Source organism: Motacilla alba, chromosome 9 (assembly GCF_015832195.1).
Source record: "Motacilla alba alba isolate MOTALB_02 chromosome 9, Motacilla_alba_V1.0_pri, whole genome shotgun sequence".
Taxonomy (NCBI): Eukaryota; Metazoa; Chordata; class Aves; order Passeriformes; family Motacillidae; genus Motacilla; species Motacilla alba.
In genome coordinates this window covers 15,593,686-15,612,360 of record NC_052024.1, presented here as the reverse complement: position 1 = coordinate 15,612,360, position 18,675 = coordinate 15,593,686, and the positions used below count along the sequence as shown (strand labels likewise).

General features: G+C 50.3%; 1 protein-coding gene across 1 annotated transcript; it reads right to left on the bottom strand.

The window, feature by feature from the left end:
* Positions 1 to 140: 140 nt before the first annotated feature.
* Positions 141 to 18,494, bottom strand: BCL6 (BCL6 transcription repressor). Its single transcript, XM_038145677.1, has 10 exons — positions 18,417 to 18,494; positions 9,751 to 9,789; positions 8,572 to 8,739; positions 7,312 to 7,533; positions 6,179 to 7,162; positions 5,388 to 5,569; positions 4,134 to 4,301; positions 2,917 to 3,047; positions 2,350 to 2,487; positions 141 to 1,461 (listed from the first exon to the last, which is right to left on the bottom strand). The coding sequence occupies exons 3-10, from the start codon at positions 8,730 to 8,732 to the stop codon at positions 1,318 to 1,320; spliced, it is 2,130 nt and encodes a 709-aa protein (XP_038001605.1). The 5' UTR covers positions 8,733 to 8,739; positions 9,751 to 9,789; positions 18,417 to 18,494; the 3' UTR covers positions 141 to 1,317.
* Between the last annotated feature and the right edge of the window lie 181 nt (positions 18,495 to 18,675).

Sequence of the window (18,675 nt, the reverse complement as noted above, 5' to 3'; positions counted from 1 at the left end):
CCTTCAATACAGGGCCAGAGCCACACTGAGCCAAGAGCTCACACCAGGGCTCAGGATGCTCAGCCCCTTCCCCAGGCACCAGCCAGGCTTCAAGGTGCTTAAGGAGAAGGACAGGCAAGAACAGACCTCTCACTCCATCATACATCACTTTTCTTCATTTTATTCTTTTATTTGTACAGCTATATTTTACAGAACGCATTAATGCAGTTTAGACACAGCCCAAACCCTGTCTCCCGAGATTGTTTATAACACAAGCATGTAAAATAAGACCGAAAAAAAATCCAAAACAAAAAAAAAAAATAAAACATTCCCCCACTTAAGAGTTCCACCAAAACTCCTTTTGCAACATCAGGCTGTACCTTGAAGAAACTGAGCTCAATATAGTCCATACACTGAAAACTTCCATTGAAAAGAAAGGCACCGTGCGAAACCACATTTTACATATATACAGACTGAGAACTAGAACAAAAAAAATTACACTTTATTATTATTTTAAATTCCTTCTGCAGCTTTGTTGGTTTAATACACACTTTTTTGTAAATTGTAAACCTTCACTTGCAAAAAAATACAAATACACTGATGCATTTAGACAAAATATTTTCTTACTTGTACAGATGCAATACTTTAAAATATCTCCTTAAGTGCTCTATCATAATAAAGATTCTCAGAGTGGCTTCTGCCTGCAGAGTCCAACTGAGCCTTTAATGCATTTTATATATTTTTAATATAGCTTTTTTAAAGGTCTATATATATTTATTTTATATATATATTTATATATTTATATCTATATATATTTACAACTCTGCCATAGATTCCTTCACCTTTGGTTAAAAAAGTTAAAGCCCTCTCTTTAATAGCATACTTTCTCTTTAAAAGAACACACATTTTGCATACAAAAGAAAAAAATCTGTTCCCATAAATCAACATTACATTCCTCATCTTCAAACGGCAAAGGCTGTGAAGGTTAGACTCCAGAGTTTATCAACACTCCACTGCACAGACATTTAAAATGACTATTTTAAATTTTTTTATGTTTTATATACAGTAAGATCTGAATAATTTTATTTTTTCTTTTTGTTTCACATAACTGGGAAAAATAAAACCCGTGTATTTGTAATTTTTTTTTTTTTTAATTTCTAATGTTTTTCCACCTATCTGTACTATGGGTTTAGAGGCACTCCATCATGTGATGAATATTTTTTTCTCTCTCTTTTTTGTTTTTTTTCTCTTTTTTAAAGTGTTGCAAGTATCCTTTGGACAGCTTCTCCCCGCCATACCCCCCCACAAGACGACCTCCTCCTGGGCAATGCTGTGCGTTCAGCAGGCCTTGGGGAGCTCGGGAGGCACCTCGCTGGCCGAGATGCGGTACTGCACCTTGGTGTTGGTGATGGCCCCGTGCTTCTGCCGCAGGTGGAGCCGCAGCTGGCTTTTGTGGCGGAAATGCAGGTTGCACTTCTCACACTGTGGGGCGACAGGCAAAGAGAGAGGTGTCAAACGCCGTGGCAGGGGACATGTCCTCCCCTCAGGGCACGCTCCACCAGAGGCCCCAGGGCACTGCACCCACTATACAGGCGGATGAGGGGAAAAGTGGGAACGTGGTGGGAAGAGCAGCAGCACCTGGGGCATCCCAGGCATTCAGCAGCATATATTGGTTTATGGGATGCACAAAGGGCAAAGTCCCTCAGGAGATGACTCTGGCTTTGTTAGACATAGCACCAAGCTCCATATCTAGGTGATCAAACCAGCTACAGGGCTATTTCTGGAGCTGCTTTTGACCGCTGCTGAGCTGAATGGCTCCAGGATGTTTGGATGTCAAGCCCTTCTTGGATTCCCCTTCTGGCAGATGGTGAAAGTCGGGAAAGCCCCAGCAAAGAGCTGGGAGCCCACAGGGCTGCAAGCAAGGCAGGGCATACTGCTTGCTGGGTGTGATTATCACCATCAGAGGGGAGCTCAGGCCAGGCTGTCTGCTCCTTTCCCCCATCCCCACACACCACAGGCAGCTGTAATTTAAGCCGCAGCTATTTGAAGAAGTGTGACCTTCTTCCAGATGGGGTGGAAGAAAAGAGCAACTAAGATGTACCCAGCTTGTGCTGCATGTCAGTGTTTCCAACACAGCCACGCCTGAAAAAATACCACATCAGCATCAGCTAATGCCCGGGAGGGAAACGGGGCACGAGAAGCAGGGATGTGACCTTGGTGCAGGGCCTCATGAGGCCGGCAAAGGGCATTCGGATGCTGTAACCAGCCTGTGCAAATGCCCTCGTGCCTTCACAGCCCCTCAGGCTTGGCAGCATTGTCCCCCAGCCCAAGCTGAGATTCCCCACCACTAAAGAAAGCAGGGCCACTCACATGATAGGGTTTCTCTCCTGTGTGGATTCGAAGGTGACTTTTGAGGGTCTGCAGGTGCCGGAAGCGTGTGCCGCAGATCTCACAGGGGTACGGCTTCTCCCCAGTGTGAATGAGCACGTGAGCACGGAGGTGGGCCACCTGCAGAGAGCAGCTCTGGGTCAGAACAGCCCCAGGGAGGATGGCATCCCACTGGGAGCATGGGTATCCCTGTGGGAATGGGGTTCTGCCCAGACAGCTTTTTTGGTCTATTGGGTTATAGCTGGGAGTCAGGGCCATGTGTCTGAGCTCTGGTACCTCCAGTCCTTAAGACAAAAAGGAGCAGAATAGCCACAACCAGCAGTCAGGATTCCTTACTAAGCCAAATTGTCCCCCTCAGACCTTAAGGTCCATATTTATTCCACAACATCACAGGAAGAGCTGCCCAAGGTAGCAAGCTGGGCCATCATCACCCTCCTCTCTGCCATGAGACATCACCAGTCTTCGCAGTGAAGATCTGCCAGTCTTGGGCAGAAGATCTAACCACATCCCACCTCCCTAAGCACTGTGGGTCCCAGAGGCTACACGCACCTGGACAAATCTGGCCCCACAAGTCTCACACTTGTAGGGTTTCTCCCCAGAGTGGATGCGTGTGTGGGTTTTCAGGTTGGCTGGTCGGTTGAACTGTGCTCCGCAGATGTTGCAGCGGTACGGCTTCTCTCCTGCAGAACCCAAAAGAAAGGGTGAGGGATTAGCTACAGGTGTGCTCAGCACCCAGGATCCACGGTGCTCCCCAGAGCTCAGTCCTTTCAGGTTCCAGACCCCATGGCATGAAGCACTAGCCCTGACTCCTGTCCCTTTTGGAGATGGCTGTGGACAAGCAGCATTGGGCAGGGTGTCTATAGGGCAGGGTGAGCTCAGGAGGCAGCTTTTCTCCTCTGGATTGGGAGCTGCAGCCCTCAGGGAAAGAGAGGAAGTCAGGCAGCTCTGCCAGCAAGGATTAACAGCATTGTTCCTCCTGACCCGGTGACAGCAACTGGCACCTACATCGCCCTACAGCTGTCAGTAAGCACCCTTGAACACTGTCCTGCTACTTGTGTTGTTTCAGTCCCCTGCTCAGCCCTCCTGGAGCTCAGCTGGGACTGTGGGAATTTGGGTCTAATTCAATGCAGCAGCACAATGTCATCAGCCCAGACTTCCCTTCCCCAGCTTGTGAACTGGCTATTGACATGTTAAGCATTAAAAGCATGAAATAAAATAAGCCCTAGGTTTGTCAGCAAATGACTAAACCCTTAATATCCTCTTCCTTTCTCAGCTTTCATTGTGCTGATTCACAGAGTCCATCCATTCACAGATTTTCCCATCAGCAGAGTTTATGCCAAGCTAGATGTGACCTGGATTTCTAGGATGTAAAAACAAATCTCAGACTTCTCCCTAAATGTTCTTTCTACCATTTTTAATTTTTTTTTTTTGCTTAAGTCTACCACAAAGTTACCTGGAGGCCATGCATTTGCTCCTAGTTATGAATTTTGCACGACACCTTTAAAAACAGTGGTGCCCAGTGCTTTACAGCAAAGGGTGTTGAGTTCCACCTCTGCTGCAAGGGCAGTATCTCCCCCATTCCCAGGTTTGGGGCTCTGTCCAAGGGCTCTCTGGCAGTGCCAAGTAAAGCACCTTGCTCTTCCCATCAGGGACAGCTTGTGACACAGAGTAGAGGACGCTGCACCAGGCACAAACCCAGCCATAAACACCCACATGCTCACCAACCCACCGCCTCCCCAAAGCTGTCCCCACAGCCAGCACTGTACCTGTGTGGACGGTTTTGTGGCTGGCGAGGTTCCCCTTGTAGCGAAAGGAGGCCTGGCAGCGGTCACACTTGTAGGGCTTGTCACTGTGGACTTGCAGAGAATGCCTCTTGAGAGAGGCCTCCTCGGAGAACCGGCAGTCGCACTCGTTGCAGAAGAAGGCTCCATTCTCTGGGAGGGCAGAGAGAGGAGCAATCAGATGGACAGCGCATGGATTTGGGATGGAGATGTGATGGATTTGGGACAGAGGAGAGGGGCAGCCAGAGCAAGTGTTGGAACAAGGAGCCAAGTGCAGGTGTTCACATTCAGTTGTGCTTGCACTGTGCTCTTACCTCCTGACCTTGTGCACACAGCAACAACATGCACGGCTTGAGAGCAAAGCCACCATGAGCTCTAGTTTAGAGCATTCTCTCTCCTTTAACGACACACGGGCTGCTTCCAAGAAGCCAGCATGTCATCTGGACATCTTCCAGAGAAGTCCATGAAAGCACTTAAGATATCAGGCATCCTCTGAAGGATACTCCGCTCTGGAGCGACTCTTGCACCTTCAGAGGTCTTTTAACCTTTACAGGTACAGAGGTTTGCCTTGAGCTTGGGAAGACGATTATCACCCAAATCACAAGGCAGGCTCCCCCAGTAGGAGGATGCCCAACTCTTAAGTGTTACCACAGCGAGGTTCCCTCCTTGGATCTCTGCCCACAGTAGAGGTGGCAATGCTGCATTCCCCCTCCCTGAGCTACAGGCAGATGAGTGCACAGATACCTGTCTTTGGGCTTGTGGGATTTTGTAACAAGATTGCAAGCCTCATTATCTGCACTTCCCCAGATGTGCACACTGGACTCCCTGATAATACAGATATCATGACGGATGCATGAGACATGCCAGCTTGCCCAATCCCCATTACGGGTCATTACATCTGTCAGGCTTGTTCTCCTGTGGTTCTGGTGGGGTGGGGTGCACTTGTTTCCTGTCCTTACCTGCCAGCTTTGCAGCAGGTGACTAACTCCCTGCACAAGGTACCTGGATGGTGCTGGGGAAGGGGAGGAAGGCAGCAATTCCTATGTGCATGTGTCCCTCATAAGCATGCACACAGCTGGGCAGACAGTTAAGAGGGGGCTGTAAAGCACTGTGGGATCCACCAGCATCTGGGACAGGTCTGACTGTGTGTTTGATCACAGGGCACTCAGTGATGGGTCCTGACATTGCACAGCCCCCCAGCTGCTGGTTGAAAAAGACGACCAAAGATGCAAGACTCACCACAGCTGGAGTCGGAGTATTCAGACTGGGTTTCCCCCATCTCTTCTCCAAAGTTTGAGCCAGGGGTATGAAGGCACATCTCAGTATGTTGTGGGGACTGGCAGCCACAGGAGCTGCACTTCGATGAATGCATGTACAGTGGGGACTGCCCTTCGCTGCTCCGAGGGGACCCATCCCGGGACCTGTGGAAGGAGAGCAACACACACAGCTGTGAGAAGGCCCTTGCTGTGCTTGAGATACCGAGGGTGTTTGCACCACTCCCAACACAAGGGACAGACATGTTTCATGGGGACAACTTTGTGGTGAGCTGCACAGCATAGCCCTGATGAACAACAGACCCTTAAGCTTCAAACCTTTAGATGTCCATCACCAAATGACCTCAAATGTCTTTAGGAACATCCAGGTCCAGAAGACAGCATATTGTTCCCTGATACTTTGGCCATTCAAATGCTTACAGCCAACAAAAAACTTGAGGCATAGGGAACCTGGTGGAAACACAGGCTAGGCAAATCCAGGCTCCAGAAATCATCCAGAGCTGCCAAAGTTACCCAAGGATTCACAATCCAACATTCCCAGTTCCTTTGCCAGTCCTCACTGGCACCACTACAGTGGGGATGGTGGGCACTTAATGTCACTGGCAATGACATTGCCAAATGCAGGAGGTTCCATCTGCTCATGACTGGACTTCCCAGCCAAATGCTACAGATATTTCACACTTCCAAACCCTCACCAACAATGCAGGAAGTCCTGTTTCTCAGGGGGAGTGGCGTGGGGGGTGGAAATCTTCTCACCTGTTAACAATATTGTTGAGTCTGCTCGCTTGTGGGATTGTAGAGTCTTCACCATTCACGCTTATCTTGGTGGGGGATTGCACATTGAGATGCTCCGGCTCCATGGACTGCTGGCAAGTGGACATGGGCACATAGGTGCGAGGAGAGAGGGTTCCCATCTCGTTCTGGTCAGCGCTGTCTTGCTTGGTGTTCTGGTTGAGAGAGTTGAGGACAATGAACTTGTACTTCTTCCAGTTGCAGGCTTTGGGGTCTGTGGGGCTCTTGGTGAAGAGGGAGCTGGAGTTCTGGCCGATACGGGCATTCTTGCTGCTGCTGGACTCAGTTGGTGAGTTGGGCTGGCAGTCTGACTTCTGCGGGCTCTGAGGGCTGATGAGTCCCTTGCGGTCCAGGGGTGTGTTGGTGGGCTCAAAGTGCTGGCTGATCTCGTCCTCTGAAGAGGTCCGCTCCTCCTCTTTGGCCACTTTATCACAAGGGAAGTAGGGATTGTTCCGGACTGAAGGGATGACAGGTTTGGGCCCAGAAGCCACGCTGTAGTGCATGTCACTCCTGGCTTCTTCAGCAGCACCTTCTTTTGGAGCATAGATGGTAGCGTGGCACATGTTGGCAGAGATGTCGGTAATGGTTCTCACGTACTCAGTGGGGATTGTCCTGGAGCTGTCGCACGGCAGGATCCTCTCCTTGGGGAAGGCACCTGCCCTTGAGAGTTCAGAGAGAGGCATCCTCATCTCCCGCAACTCATCATCCACCAGGAAGCTATTTAGAGGGAGAGGGCTGTATCCATGGTAGGAAATGGGGGATCCAGACAAACTGTTGATCAAGCCAGGTGCAAAGGCCCTCCCATTGCAGAGGGACCCGTTTTGAAGAGGCATGCCGTTCTCTGAGACATCTCTGCTCCGATAAGCCATCACCTCTGGGTGGCCCAGCATCCGTCCAGCCAAAAACTCTTCCCTTGGGGTCTTCACAGCAGACACCATCTCTGCTTCACTGGAATCGGGAAAAACAAAGTAATTGTTTAGGAGGGAAACAGTCATTTTCAGCTGTTAAAGATACATTTGCAGACACTTCGTCAATTCTTCCCCTGCCCACCCAAACACACAGTCCCAGGATCTTCAAAGCTCCCCAACAGCACTCACCTAGACTTGACAAACCTTCGGCAGGTGTCAACCACATGCTCCATCTGCAGGTAGAGTGCTGTGGCCATCACAGCCATGATATTGTTCTCCCTCAAGTTCAGGCGGGAGGTGTACATGAAGTCCAAGAGGATGCAAAACCCCTCAGGGTTAATTTCAGGATCCAGGTTGATAACATTCAAGTTGCACTTGAGCTGGTCAGTGAAGATGCTGTAGAAGAGGCCACTGCAGAGGGGAGACAGTAGAGAGGACAAGTGTTATGACAATTCAAAGGAAAAAAAGGAGAGTTTGTATGAAATCCCTGAGTAAAGAGGGGGTTTGTGAATGGGAAGGGAGGAGAAGGAGGCAATTACAGAATTCCCTGAGCTTCCCCCTTATTATCAAGCTTGGTTTCTCAGCTTAGTAAGCGTCTTCTGCACTGCACTTTTCCCAACTGGAACAGCCTGCTTTTAGATCTCACCTGCTCAACAACTCCCCACTGCCTCTCTTTAGTAATTCCCCAGCTTTTTTGGTTTTTTTCCATTGTTGTTCTTACCACCATCCCCCATCCACTATGACTCATTTCTTTCAGAAGCCTCTCAGGGCATCCACACAGTTTTAAACCAGAAAAATAAAAAAGGAGAAATGTTGGCAAAACATTTTTCAGACATTTTAATAGTCAAAGCCCAGCTTTTTGAAATCTTTGCACCATGTCAGCAAGAGAACCTGAAGGCATTTGCTGTAATTCAACTGGGCAATGGTGGGATATTAATTTGCGTTCATTGGGAAGCAATTCCAGCAATCTTAGGAGCTGGAAAGGGACTTCAGACCCCATCAGGCTTAAAAAAAGAAAAAAAAAATTATTCAACTGAGGTGGGTGCAGCCAGCAGTCTGGGAGCCAGGGAGGAATAGCTCTAAAAATAGCAGCGGCAGGGGACACCTTGGTCACAGAGGGCTCACTCACCCCCGTGAACATCCAGCCCTCCCTCTCCTCTCCTGTCCCTGTGGCACATTTGTGCTTTGCCTTCAGGGATGTGCCTCACAGCTGCTGTGCTCCTGCTGGTCTCCATGGGCTGTGTGCAGGCAGATGTGGGTACACAAGGAGAGAGGTGAGGGCAGCACACTGGAGGGAAGCGGTCTCAGCTCTAATCCCATTACAGGCACAAATTTTTTGGCAGTCCCTTTCAGTTCTGTTTCTCTGCCTCTGATTCCCATGAGCCCCCACAGGACTGCAGCAGTGCTTCTGGACGCCAAAGGCTGAAGGAGCAAGGACTCTGTTCTCACCTGCAGGCCATCAGAACTGTTTTGTGGGCTCTAAACTGCTCCCGGTTCACGATGATGACCACATCGGTCAAGATATCCCGGCTTCTAAGGCGGTTGAGATTGAGGAGGACGTCGCTCGCGTGGCGGGTGAACTGGATGCAGCTGTCTGCCGGCGAGGCCATCTTGAGTCTGGGACACAGAGGCATCAGAGCAAGATGAGAATGGAGAACAACTAGGCAAGCATCCTAAACCTGGGGAAGAGATGGCTGCTGCTCTGGGACATGCTCAGATGGCCAATTGCTCCTGGTAGGGGCAGCACCAGCTCCTTGGTCCCGAGGCAAACAGTCCTGCACCAAACCAAGCTTTTGCCAGGCTGCCTAGTGAGGTTCCTGGTCTCCCGATAGCGAGACCTGTCGCATCTCATCCCACTCATCAAGCTGGTGGGTGAAGGCAACCAGACCCTCCTGATGATTAGCCAACCATCTCCTCTTTCTCCCTGCCTCACCCATGGCAGCCCCACCCCAGTCCACTCCACCCACTCAGGTTTATCTCCATAATGTTTCCAACATTAGAAGCTTCTAGCCTTCCAAACTCCCTCAGGAGCCATCCTCCTCACTTGTGTGATGTCTGGCTGTAAATCCAGCCACAGGAATCAAAACAAGCCTTAAGGTCCCAACTGAAATTGAATGATTTCAACATGTGGAAAGTCCAGCCCACAGTGGAATACCGGCCCTCACCCAGGAAACTACTTTCCTGCTCCCAAGTGGTGGTCACTCTGGAGAAGACCTGTCCACAGTTTCCTAATTAACTGGTGAGGAGTAGAACTCATCTAACCTGCTGGGCTGCTACCCACACCATCGCCCATGAGCAAGGTTTGGGTTAGTCGAGGAATATGAAGCCTTCTCCCAACACAACACCTGTTGACACATCTCAGAGGTGTCCTCCCAAGCAGCACCCAGGATGGCCCGTGTCTCCCTAAGATTTGGGCTGGAATGTGCATCTTTGGTGTTAAATTCTTCGATGATCAACCCCCTCCCATAATCCTGACTCCTCCTTCCCCAGTGGCACATGAACGTACAGTGGTTTCTACAGAGCAGCTGCTCTCCCAAAAACAAATTCCAGCTGGGTCAAATGAAACCTTGCATTAAGGTAAGGGGGAGACAGATTAAGAAGGAAACTACAAAATTTAAATTTACATACCCAATGCCTCAATTCACAGTCCAGAAGTTTCTTTCAAACCTACAAATAAATCACAAGAAAACAAACACCACATTAGCTGCTAATTATGAATTGGCATGGCAGGTCACAAGGCTGCTATTTCACTCAAGTATCAGTTGGATAAAAGCTAGAGATAACAAGCCTTCTACTCTCCAGTAAGGTTAGCATTTGTTTCTTCCGGTACAGTACGTTCTTATCACAATCACAGGCTTTGAGAATCCAATCATAGCTTCTTCCACACCCTCTAGCCCAAACCATGGGCGGATGCCAAGGAGATTTTCATTTCCATGACTCAGGAACTTAAAGGCAGGTGGGGAAGGGAAGTCAAGCGGGAATTTTCTCACCACTTCTTTTGGAGATAACTCTTCCCCTGCCAAAACTGAATTCCTGTCCAGTGCCACATTCAAGACCCATACCATGCTCCCGGCACCTTGTTAACAGGTATGACATACACACAAACATCTGCTGCCACTCTACTGAGAAACCCACATGCTCCAGCCATTGGTGAAAACGCCCTGGGATGGGATTGCTTAACAGATTTGGGAGGATATAGGTGTCAAGTACCAACGTGACTTGGCCAGGACTGCATAGGAAGCCAGTGGTGGAGACAATAAGGATGCAGAACAAATGTCCCTTCCTCTTGCTGCTGCCAAAGCCTTCCCTGAAACCACAAGCCGTGTCTCCAGGCACTGGTTTCACCCAGCAATGTAGCTGGGACAGAACCAGCTACAAGGAAACCCAGGAGTTAATTGCCTTGCAGAACTCATACTAATCCTCCAAAATTTACTTAAACCAAACCCAACTGACTTTGCACCAATGCAGGAAGAATGTCCTCAGAGAGTTGCCTCGGCAGGTAGACGCACAATAAATAAGTGAGCCAACAAACCCCAAGACCTTCCTCACACCATTTTGAGGACCACCCCCTCGACTGTTAAGACTGCAGGAAGCCCAATAATCCCTGCGAGACAAGGGACTGTCAAGTGTTGCCTCGCCTCTCCCTTGTAGAAGATGTGCAGGACTGGAGCCCAAGATCCCCTCCCATCCCCAGAGACACTGGGATGAAGAGCTGAGATTTAAGGCAAGGTATCACACACAAAACCCAGAGGGTGTCCTACAGCTTTATTCCAGCCATCAAACACAAATCTTCAGAGCCGCTCCGAGCCTGGCCAGCTTAAAACTTTATGCACACACAAAAAGTGACTCATTTCCCAAATACAGCAGACTCTGACCTTTCTGTACATGCTCACTGCCAGCCACTCACTACCGTCAATTGCAAGCCAAAGGACTCACAGTGTTCTGCAAGGAGCCCAGCGCACATCCCTGTGCCCACATGAGCAGATGTGTGTGCTTGGGGCAGCTGGCTGGCACCCCAACCTCAGCCACAGTGGCAGACATACTCTGCCAGGCTCTGGGGAGTCACCCGAGTGTCACAGAGGTGAGGAGGGGACCCACTTGTAAATCAATAAAGTTACAGCCAGATGAACTCTGTACCCCTGAGCATCATGTGAGAAGCTGCTACTGTTGCCAAATCCCCTTATCCACAGCGAGGGCACAGCACTGCCAGAGGGACACCCAGCTTCTCTCCCAGAGGTGGACCCCAGCACAGCCCCCTCCCCACCCTTCCAAATTATCCCTCCCAGCACTGTGCTGCTGTAACATCCACAGCTCCAAGAGCTAGGCAGGTACATCCCAAGCAGCTCCTGGCTGCAGGATGTGGGCATGCAAAGGGAAAGGGACTTTCCTTCCTCTCGCTGCACTGAGCTGGGTTAACCCTGTCCCTTCCAGTCCCTGCACAGCACCAGCTCTGTACCCCAGCATGGGAGGATACTCAGACCAGAGAGAACAGGATGGCAAACAAGGACCAGAGACCAGTGATGGGGAGCAGAAAAAAACCACTGCAGCCAAGCATGGTCTTTGCCATCCAAACCCTCCTCAAATCCCATGAGGCTCCTCCAGGCTCAGCTGGGGCCAGAGCATCATCCCACACCCCACACCCCCCCTCCCCTCCAGTTTTCCTGTCCAGTACCTTGCAGGTGTGGGCTCTTTGGAAGTGCTCGAGGCTGTGTGCCAGGGCTGGCTGTGCCCATAGAGGAAGGTCTGGAACGGGCACAGGGCCCATTTTGGGGGTGGCCACACGGGACAGTCACTGCTGTTGCCTTCCAGGAAGGCAATGGGTCTGCCCCAGCAGTTCAGGGAACAGCCCTTCCCTGCCGGCACCTCCCCAAGAAAACCCATTCCTGGAAAGGAGCCCAGAGCTGGCTCTGCCTTCCCTGCAGCTCTGTGAGCACAGGGAGGGTGTACCTTCATGTGGGGGAACCTCTTTCAGCTCAACCCCAGGCAAAGGGAAGACCCTCTTTGCTCACTTACCCGAGGGCAGAGGGGAGAACCAGGGACTTCCAATCCATTTTTCTGCCATGCCTCTCCATTCATCTACTCTCCCAGTTAGAGGAAATCCCTTTTCATTCATCCTCCTCCCACTCTGTGTACAGGGGGGAACACCTTGCTCCCCTAGCCTTCTTTGTGTGATGATACCCCGTCTCAACCCTTCTCCCACCCCCCATCTCATAGGCAGGGAGGAGGGCATCAAACACTCCCCCTCCCTGGGCCCCAATCTCCTACCCCTCCAGAGCCTGCAGCGCCGACTCACTCACATCACCTTAGAGGGGTGACTGGGTGAAGTCTTCCTTCCCCACAGCCTCATCCCACACAGTGTTCTGAAACTGCCCGCCCAGAGGAAGCTCCATCCTGCCCTCCTCCTCCTCCCCAGTCCCTGCACCCTGCAGGGTCCCAGCCCCATGGGAACATCCCCACCGCCTGCCAGGGCGTGCTGCCAGCTGCCTCTCCACCCTGCCAAGGAATGCCTGGTTTCTCTTGAACAGGGACCAGAGGGACAACCAAGAAAATGAGGTGGGGTGTGGGTGGCTGCCCCAGCAAAGCCATGGGTGCTACATGCCATGGTGAAGAAGATGCTTTTGGCTGTGGGTGTGTGAGTGCCCAGCTCAGCTTTCTGATACCACACGATCCAGGGACACTAAGTGTCCTTTAGTTGTCACAGCAGTTTTATTAGTTTAGTAGCTTCTGGTTAGTGTCTAGGCCAAAACGTGGCTGGGTTAATAATAACCCAAGACGAGACTGAGAGAAGTCCACAGCGTCAGCACAGATCAAAAGCAGCATCACCAGTGCAAGCCCTGTCGTATTTTTCACCGTACCCTTCCGTGAGCGGATCGCGCTCGCTCTATCGAGCGGTCTCAATCTGATCCAATTTCCTGCCAGCAAACAAATGTTTCTAGGAAATGCAATGCATTATCTGGACGGGTTTATTATCAGCATTTGGAACCAGGAAAACTGCATATTTTCTCGAGCGCCGCAGGGAACTTTATAGTTCATACTTCAAAAGAGGGTTTAAAGGATTGCCCTTGAAAGCTGGCCCAGCTCAAGTCTCACATTGTTTTGGTCTTTGCAGAAGAAAATGCAGAGGAGGGAGGGGGTAAGCACGCTAAAACTGCCTCCAATGTTTTCCTACTAAAGAGGACTCCCCTGCCCTCTACGGAGCCAAGCTCTGGCTGTGAGGCAGAGGCAGTGCATGCCCTTGGGAAGCAAGGAGTCGAGTCTTCCTCAGCATTTCCAACGACCCCAAGCAATCTGGCACATTAATTTTTCAAGGGAAGGCAGGAACCATGTGTCCTGGCTGAAAACTAGGGAGCTACTCCAGAGAACAGAAGATGGACTCCGTGCCCTGCCAACACTGAGCCCTGCACCAAGATGCCGACCCAAGAGCAGGGTGCAGCCAGAGCCGGCTGTCCCCAGCAGCCGAGGTGGGTCCCTGGCCCTGCTGGGCTCCAAGGAGGTGTCTGATCATCCCTACCCTGCACTGGGACAGAAAATAATCAGCTGGCACCTGACCCTCAGTGTCTCTGTACTCCTGGGGCTAAGGGTGGCACAGCTCCTTCTGGCAGTAAGGAACTGCTCTGGCATCCCGCCTGGATGGGATGAGACACATGCACAGTTTGGGGGGCCTTGGCCAGGGCAGAGACACCCCCTTGCCCCTATATTTAGCCAAACAGATTTAAGGAGGTGAATTTCAAAGGGTATCTAGTCCTACAGAACACCTTCTTCAGGAGCCATTCAGAACCCCCTGTCCTGTAGTGTGCTTGTCTCAAGCTCTCTCCTCCATAAAAAGGGGTCCAACATTCCCCATGGGTACTCAGCACACAGCCCAAAGGCAGGAACTCAGCAGGAGAAAGAGGGGAAGGAGAACAATATAGATCAAAAATTTCCTACCCCTCTCCCAAATGCCCTTAGTTCTGTCTCTGGGTTAGATGGGAAGCTCCTCTGAGATTACTGGTGTTTTAAAGCAGTCCTAAAGACTACACACTTGCTCCAGTTTAGGGGTGTGTGTCTTTTGGCTGCCAGTGTCCTGCAGTGATGCTAACACATAAGATCTAGCTTGTATTTTTAAAAGAAAAAAAAAAGGAAAAAAGAAAAAGAAGGACTACATTTGCAGTCTAAATTTGCAGTCTGAAGGAGCTTACTGGTCAGATGCTGACTTTTGGATACTGATCTAACCAAACTGCAAACTGTGAACTCCTGAGGTTTGCCAATGCCTGCTGTAAACATGGAAACCAAGTGTCACTTTTTGCCAAACAGAAGAATGGTTTAAAAATAGATCTAGAGAAGAATACGGGCACTCGGCATACAGGCTCCCGTTTATAGACTCCCATGCTACTATAAAATGGAGCAAGAGGTTATGAGCACACAAGCAACCTTCCACCAAATTTAGATTTTACCAACTTCTCAGAAAAATGAAAACAACAGTTCAGGCTCCAGCTGAACCAGTAAAAGCTCTTTGAGTGAAGTTCCCAGCCCAGGTATTACAGCATACAGACTAAACCAGGCACAAAACAGTTCTTCAACCTTAACACCATAAATATATGAAGGTACACAAGCTGCACACTAAGAAATGCATCTACTGATTAGAGCTTCATTTTATTCATCTACAGACTTTGTGAAAAGGTTTTATTTTTCATGGAAAAATAAAGTGAGAGGACAGTCCTACCACATAGGACTGGCACACAAAGTTTTACCACCTGTATTTGTATGGGGTTTTGAGGATAACATTACTGTTTACTAAGAAAAAAAATGTGCCCCAAACCCAAACGCTATTCCTACAAATTCATGTTGGACACTGAAAGCTTTCCCTGCTCAAGAGAAAAAAAAAAAAAAAAGAAAAAATAAAATAGAAAAAAAAAGCATAGCTTTACAATACATCCTAAATTAGGCAAAAATTCAAGGGCAGATTAACACCACAACTCGGAAAGATTTTCACATGTGATTTCATGACCAGACCCAGAGAGAACTCCATATGGAAATGTCAGTGACTTTAATAAGCACTCGGTTGTTTCCAATTAGGCTCCTTAAGTAAGTTCAGTGGCATCCAGAGTTTCCTCTGCCACCTTCCTCCAAGCTGGCAAGCATTTTTTTTTTTCTTTTTTTTAACGAGCAGTTAATAAACATGTTCCCACTCTCCCGAGGCTGCCGGCCCCGCCAGCCCCGCGCGGAGCGGCGGGAGGTGACACTAGATGGCACCAGTTCGCTTTGCTGCAGGAGCAATTTTTCCCCTTGGAAAATAAAACACCCCAACCAAACCTGGAAAACATATAATTTTGTCGATGTAATTCTGTTTCTCTTAAAACGCATCTGAGCAACATTATTTTTATGAGCTTTTCCAGCCTTGTTTTGAAAAACTTAATGTTTCTGTTAGGTTTATTTTTGTACCATCCAACAGCCGGCTGAATCCTCCCTGCACTGCAAACAGGGATGTCTAAAAAGTGTCACAAAGCCTTTTGACGGATTTTTTTTTGCTTTGTTTTTGGGGTGGGATTTGTAAGAATCACTTCTCATTCCAACTTCTTCCTTCGCAATAATAACTAACCAGTTAACCTCCACTTCCTCTCCCAATATTGACTCAGACAGTCAGAACTGAGGGGGATTGGAAATTGGAATTGAAATGCATCTCAAGAGATCTTTGATCTGTTTTGCCAATCAAAATTGAACACCAAGAGATGAACTCTTTTCTTACTGGAACAATATAATAATCCATTCTTCTGGAAAAATTTCTAGATACCCTTTGAATATTTTAATGGCTTGGTGATATGTTTCGTGGGGCAAAATGTTTGCCATCTATAATGCAAGTTTTTAAACCTGCAATCCTACCCTTAGGAGAAAATAACAGAATCTTTGGTTCTGCTTGTCTGTGCATATAAAAAGAGAGGATTCTGCTAAAATATTTTTATACACACTCAAGAAATGCAGAAAGGAGCCTGCATTTGCTCCTAAAACTCTTATCCTTTAAATTTTTGAAACAGTATGGCCAAAAATATTTTTTAAAGCATTTAAACACTTCGGAGAGGAATCAGCAAGATTCCCAGATCGAATAAGTGCCAGATCCCAAACCTGGCCCTGCTGACACTTCCACTGGCACAAGTAGCAATTTGGCCCAAGACAGAGATGTCGGACCAATGTAGCAGCTTCTCACTGTGCCTCATCCGTCTGTCCCCGGCCTCCCTTCGTACTGATCCTGCGCCTACTGAAGTCAGTGGAAAAAACTAACAGGGGATGGGTTTGTTTTTGTTGATTTTGACTCATGATTTTAAGCCCAGATTTGCCTTTTCCCTGGAAATGCAACAGGGGGGTTAAAGGCAGCTTTTGAGGCACATCTGAGAGGCTGCCGCGGATTTTTCTAAGCAAACGCCTTGCTTTCTGTTTCCCTCCTTCCCAAGAGGCGATTTCATAACATTTCATATTGTGACTTTGCAAACTACAGGCGGGGGGAACGGCGGGGGAGGGGGGGTTGGGGGGCCGGCCGGGAGAGGTCGCTGCCGTCCGACCACGAAAGTTTTCATAACAAAGTTGGGCTTTTTCGGTTTTGTTTTGCCTTTTATTTTTAAAGGGGGGGAGGGGGAGCTTAAAAAAAATAATAAAAAAAAGAGATATGCGCACACAAGATCACGCACCTAATAAAAACAATTAAAAAAACCCCAACAAACCAAAACAAACAGCGCCCTGTGTTGCCCGGCCGCTCTCGGCGGTTTCGGGGCCGCAGCGGCGCGGGGGCTGCGCGGCTCCCCGCGGCCGATCGCTCCAGGAATAGCGTGTGGCCGGGGGCCAGCCCCGCGGCTGCCGGCGGCAGATTTACGAGCGCCTGTCCCCGCGCCAAGTCCGCCGCGGTAGTAAACACAGGGCAAGGGCTGCGCTGGGGGCAGCGGGGGGCTCCGCACGCATCGCGCCCCGGACCCCGTCCCCCGCATCCCTCGCACGGCTGCGCTCCGCTTCTCCCGCCCGCCGCCCTCCTCCCGGCGGGGGACGCCCGCTCCCCGCCACGGGTGGTGTTGTTGTTATTATTATTATTATTTTCAGCCCTACGCGTGATATTCAGAGTCGCTTCACACACTTTTGCCCCTCAGCGAGTTTTGCATCGCGGTTGGGTTCCCGGCCGGCAGCCGCCCCGCACGCACCGTCGAGGCGAGCGCGGTCCCCGCCGCCCCGGGCCGGCGCTCCGCGGTGCTCCGGGGCCGGCAGCCGGCGGCGGCCGAGCCTCCCCGCGGGCTCCCCCCTTCCCCGGGCAGGGAAATGCCGCAAGTCTTCTCCATCACCGCCCGCTCTTAGCCCGGGGCTTGACAGATCGCGGCGCAGCCCCGCCACAGGTTGCAAAACGCACCAGCCCTTTCGCGGTTGCGCCGGGGACAGAATAACAATAATAATAATAATAATAATGCTTTAATAACAGAAACAGAGAGAAACGGGGGCTGGCGCGGAAAGGCCGGTGCCCGGTGCCGCCGAGCCCCCGCGCTGCCGCCAGCCCCGCTCCGCGGCGGCTTCGTGCGGCGGCGAAACGACAACAGCGACACAACACGCACACACCAGGAAAAAAAAAAAAAAAAAAAAAAAAAAAAAAAAAAAGGAGAGAGAAAAATTAAAGAAAAAAAAAAAAAAAGGGCAAAGAAAAATAACACACCCCGACCGAAGGATCCAGCCATTGAGAGCGGACCCCGAGTCACGCCACAAGCCCGGCGGCCGCCAGCGCTCGCCGCCGTCCTGCGCCCGCGGAGCGGCTGCAGGTGCAGAGAGAAGCCGCCGCCGTCCCCCCCGTCCCCACCCGGCCGTCACGCGTGCGGGAAAGCCAATAATCCCAGATAACCGATAATCCTCGGGAGAGGACGGCGAGGGGAGACACTCCCACCCACCCCGCTCCCCTCCCCTTATACACGCTCCCAGCGTTAAAGACATGCAGGCACCCCTATTTCCCTATTTTTTTCTCGCCTGACAGCGGGCAAGGGAAAAGGGGGGGATGTGTATATGAAATAAATAAATAAATAAATAAGGCAGGGAAAAAATTAAATTGAGATGATAATAATAATAGTATTAAAAAAAAATAAAGGGCACCTGCAGCGGGAAAGGGGGGGGAAGGAATGAGGAGGGAGAGGGAAAAAAATGGGTAGAAATATATAGAGGCGGCTCCGCGCCAAGCGTCGGAGCGGGGCAGGGAGGGAAAGAGGAGGGAAAAAAAATGGAGAGAAAAAAAAAAAAAAAAAAAGCGAGCGAGAGAATTAAAGGGTAAAATCGGCCGCGGCAATAGAAGCAGCAATCACCTGGTCTCCGGGCTTTCCTAGAAACTCCTTGCATCACCACTTCTAAGAACCCCAGTTCTAAGAATCAACAGAGCCCAATTCTCGGAATTTGAGCTGCGGACTCTACCATCGCGCTCGGCATGGGGAGGGCCACGGACCTCCCCCCTCCGCGCCTTCCCCGGCGCCGCGCCCCTCCCGGAGCTCGCGCCCCCCCGGGGAGGCCTCCGACAGGGTGGGCGAGGTGGGGGCGCGTATCCCGGGGGGGCGGCGGCGGCGGCGG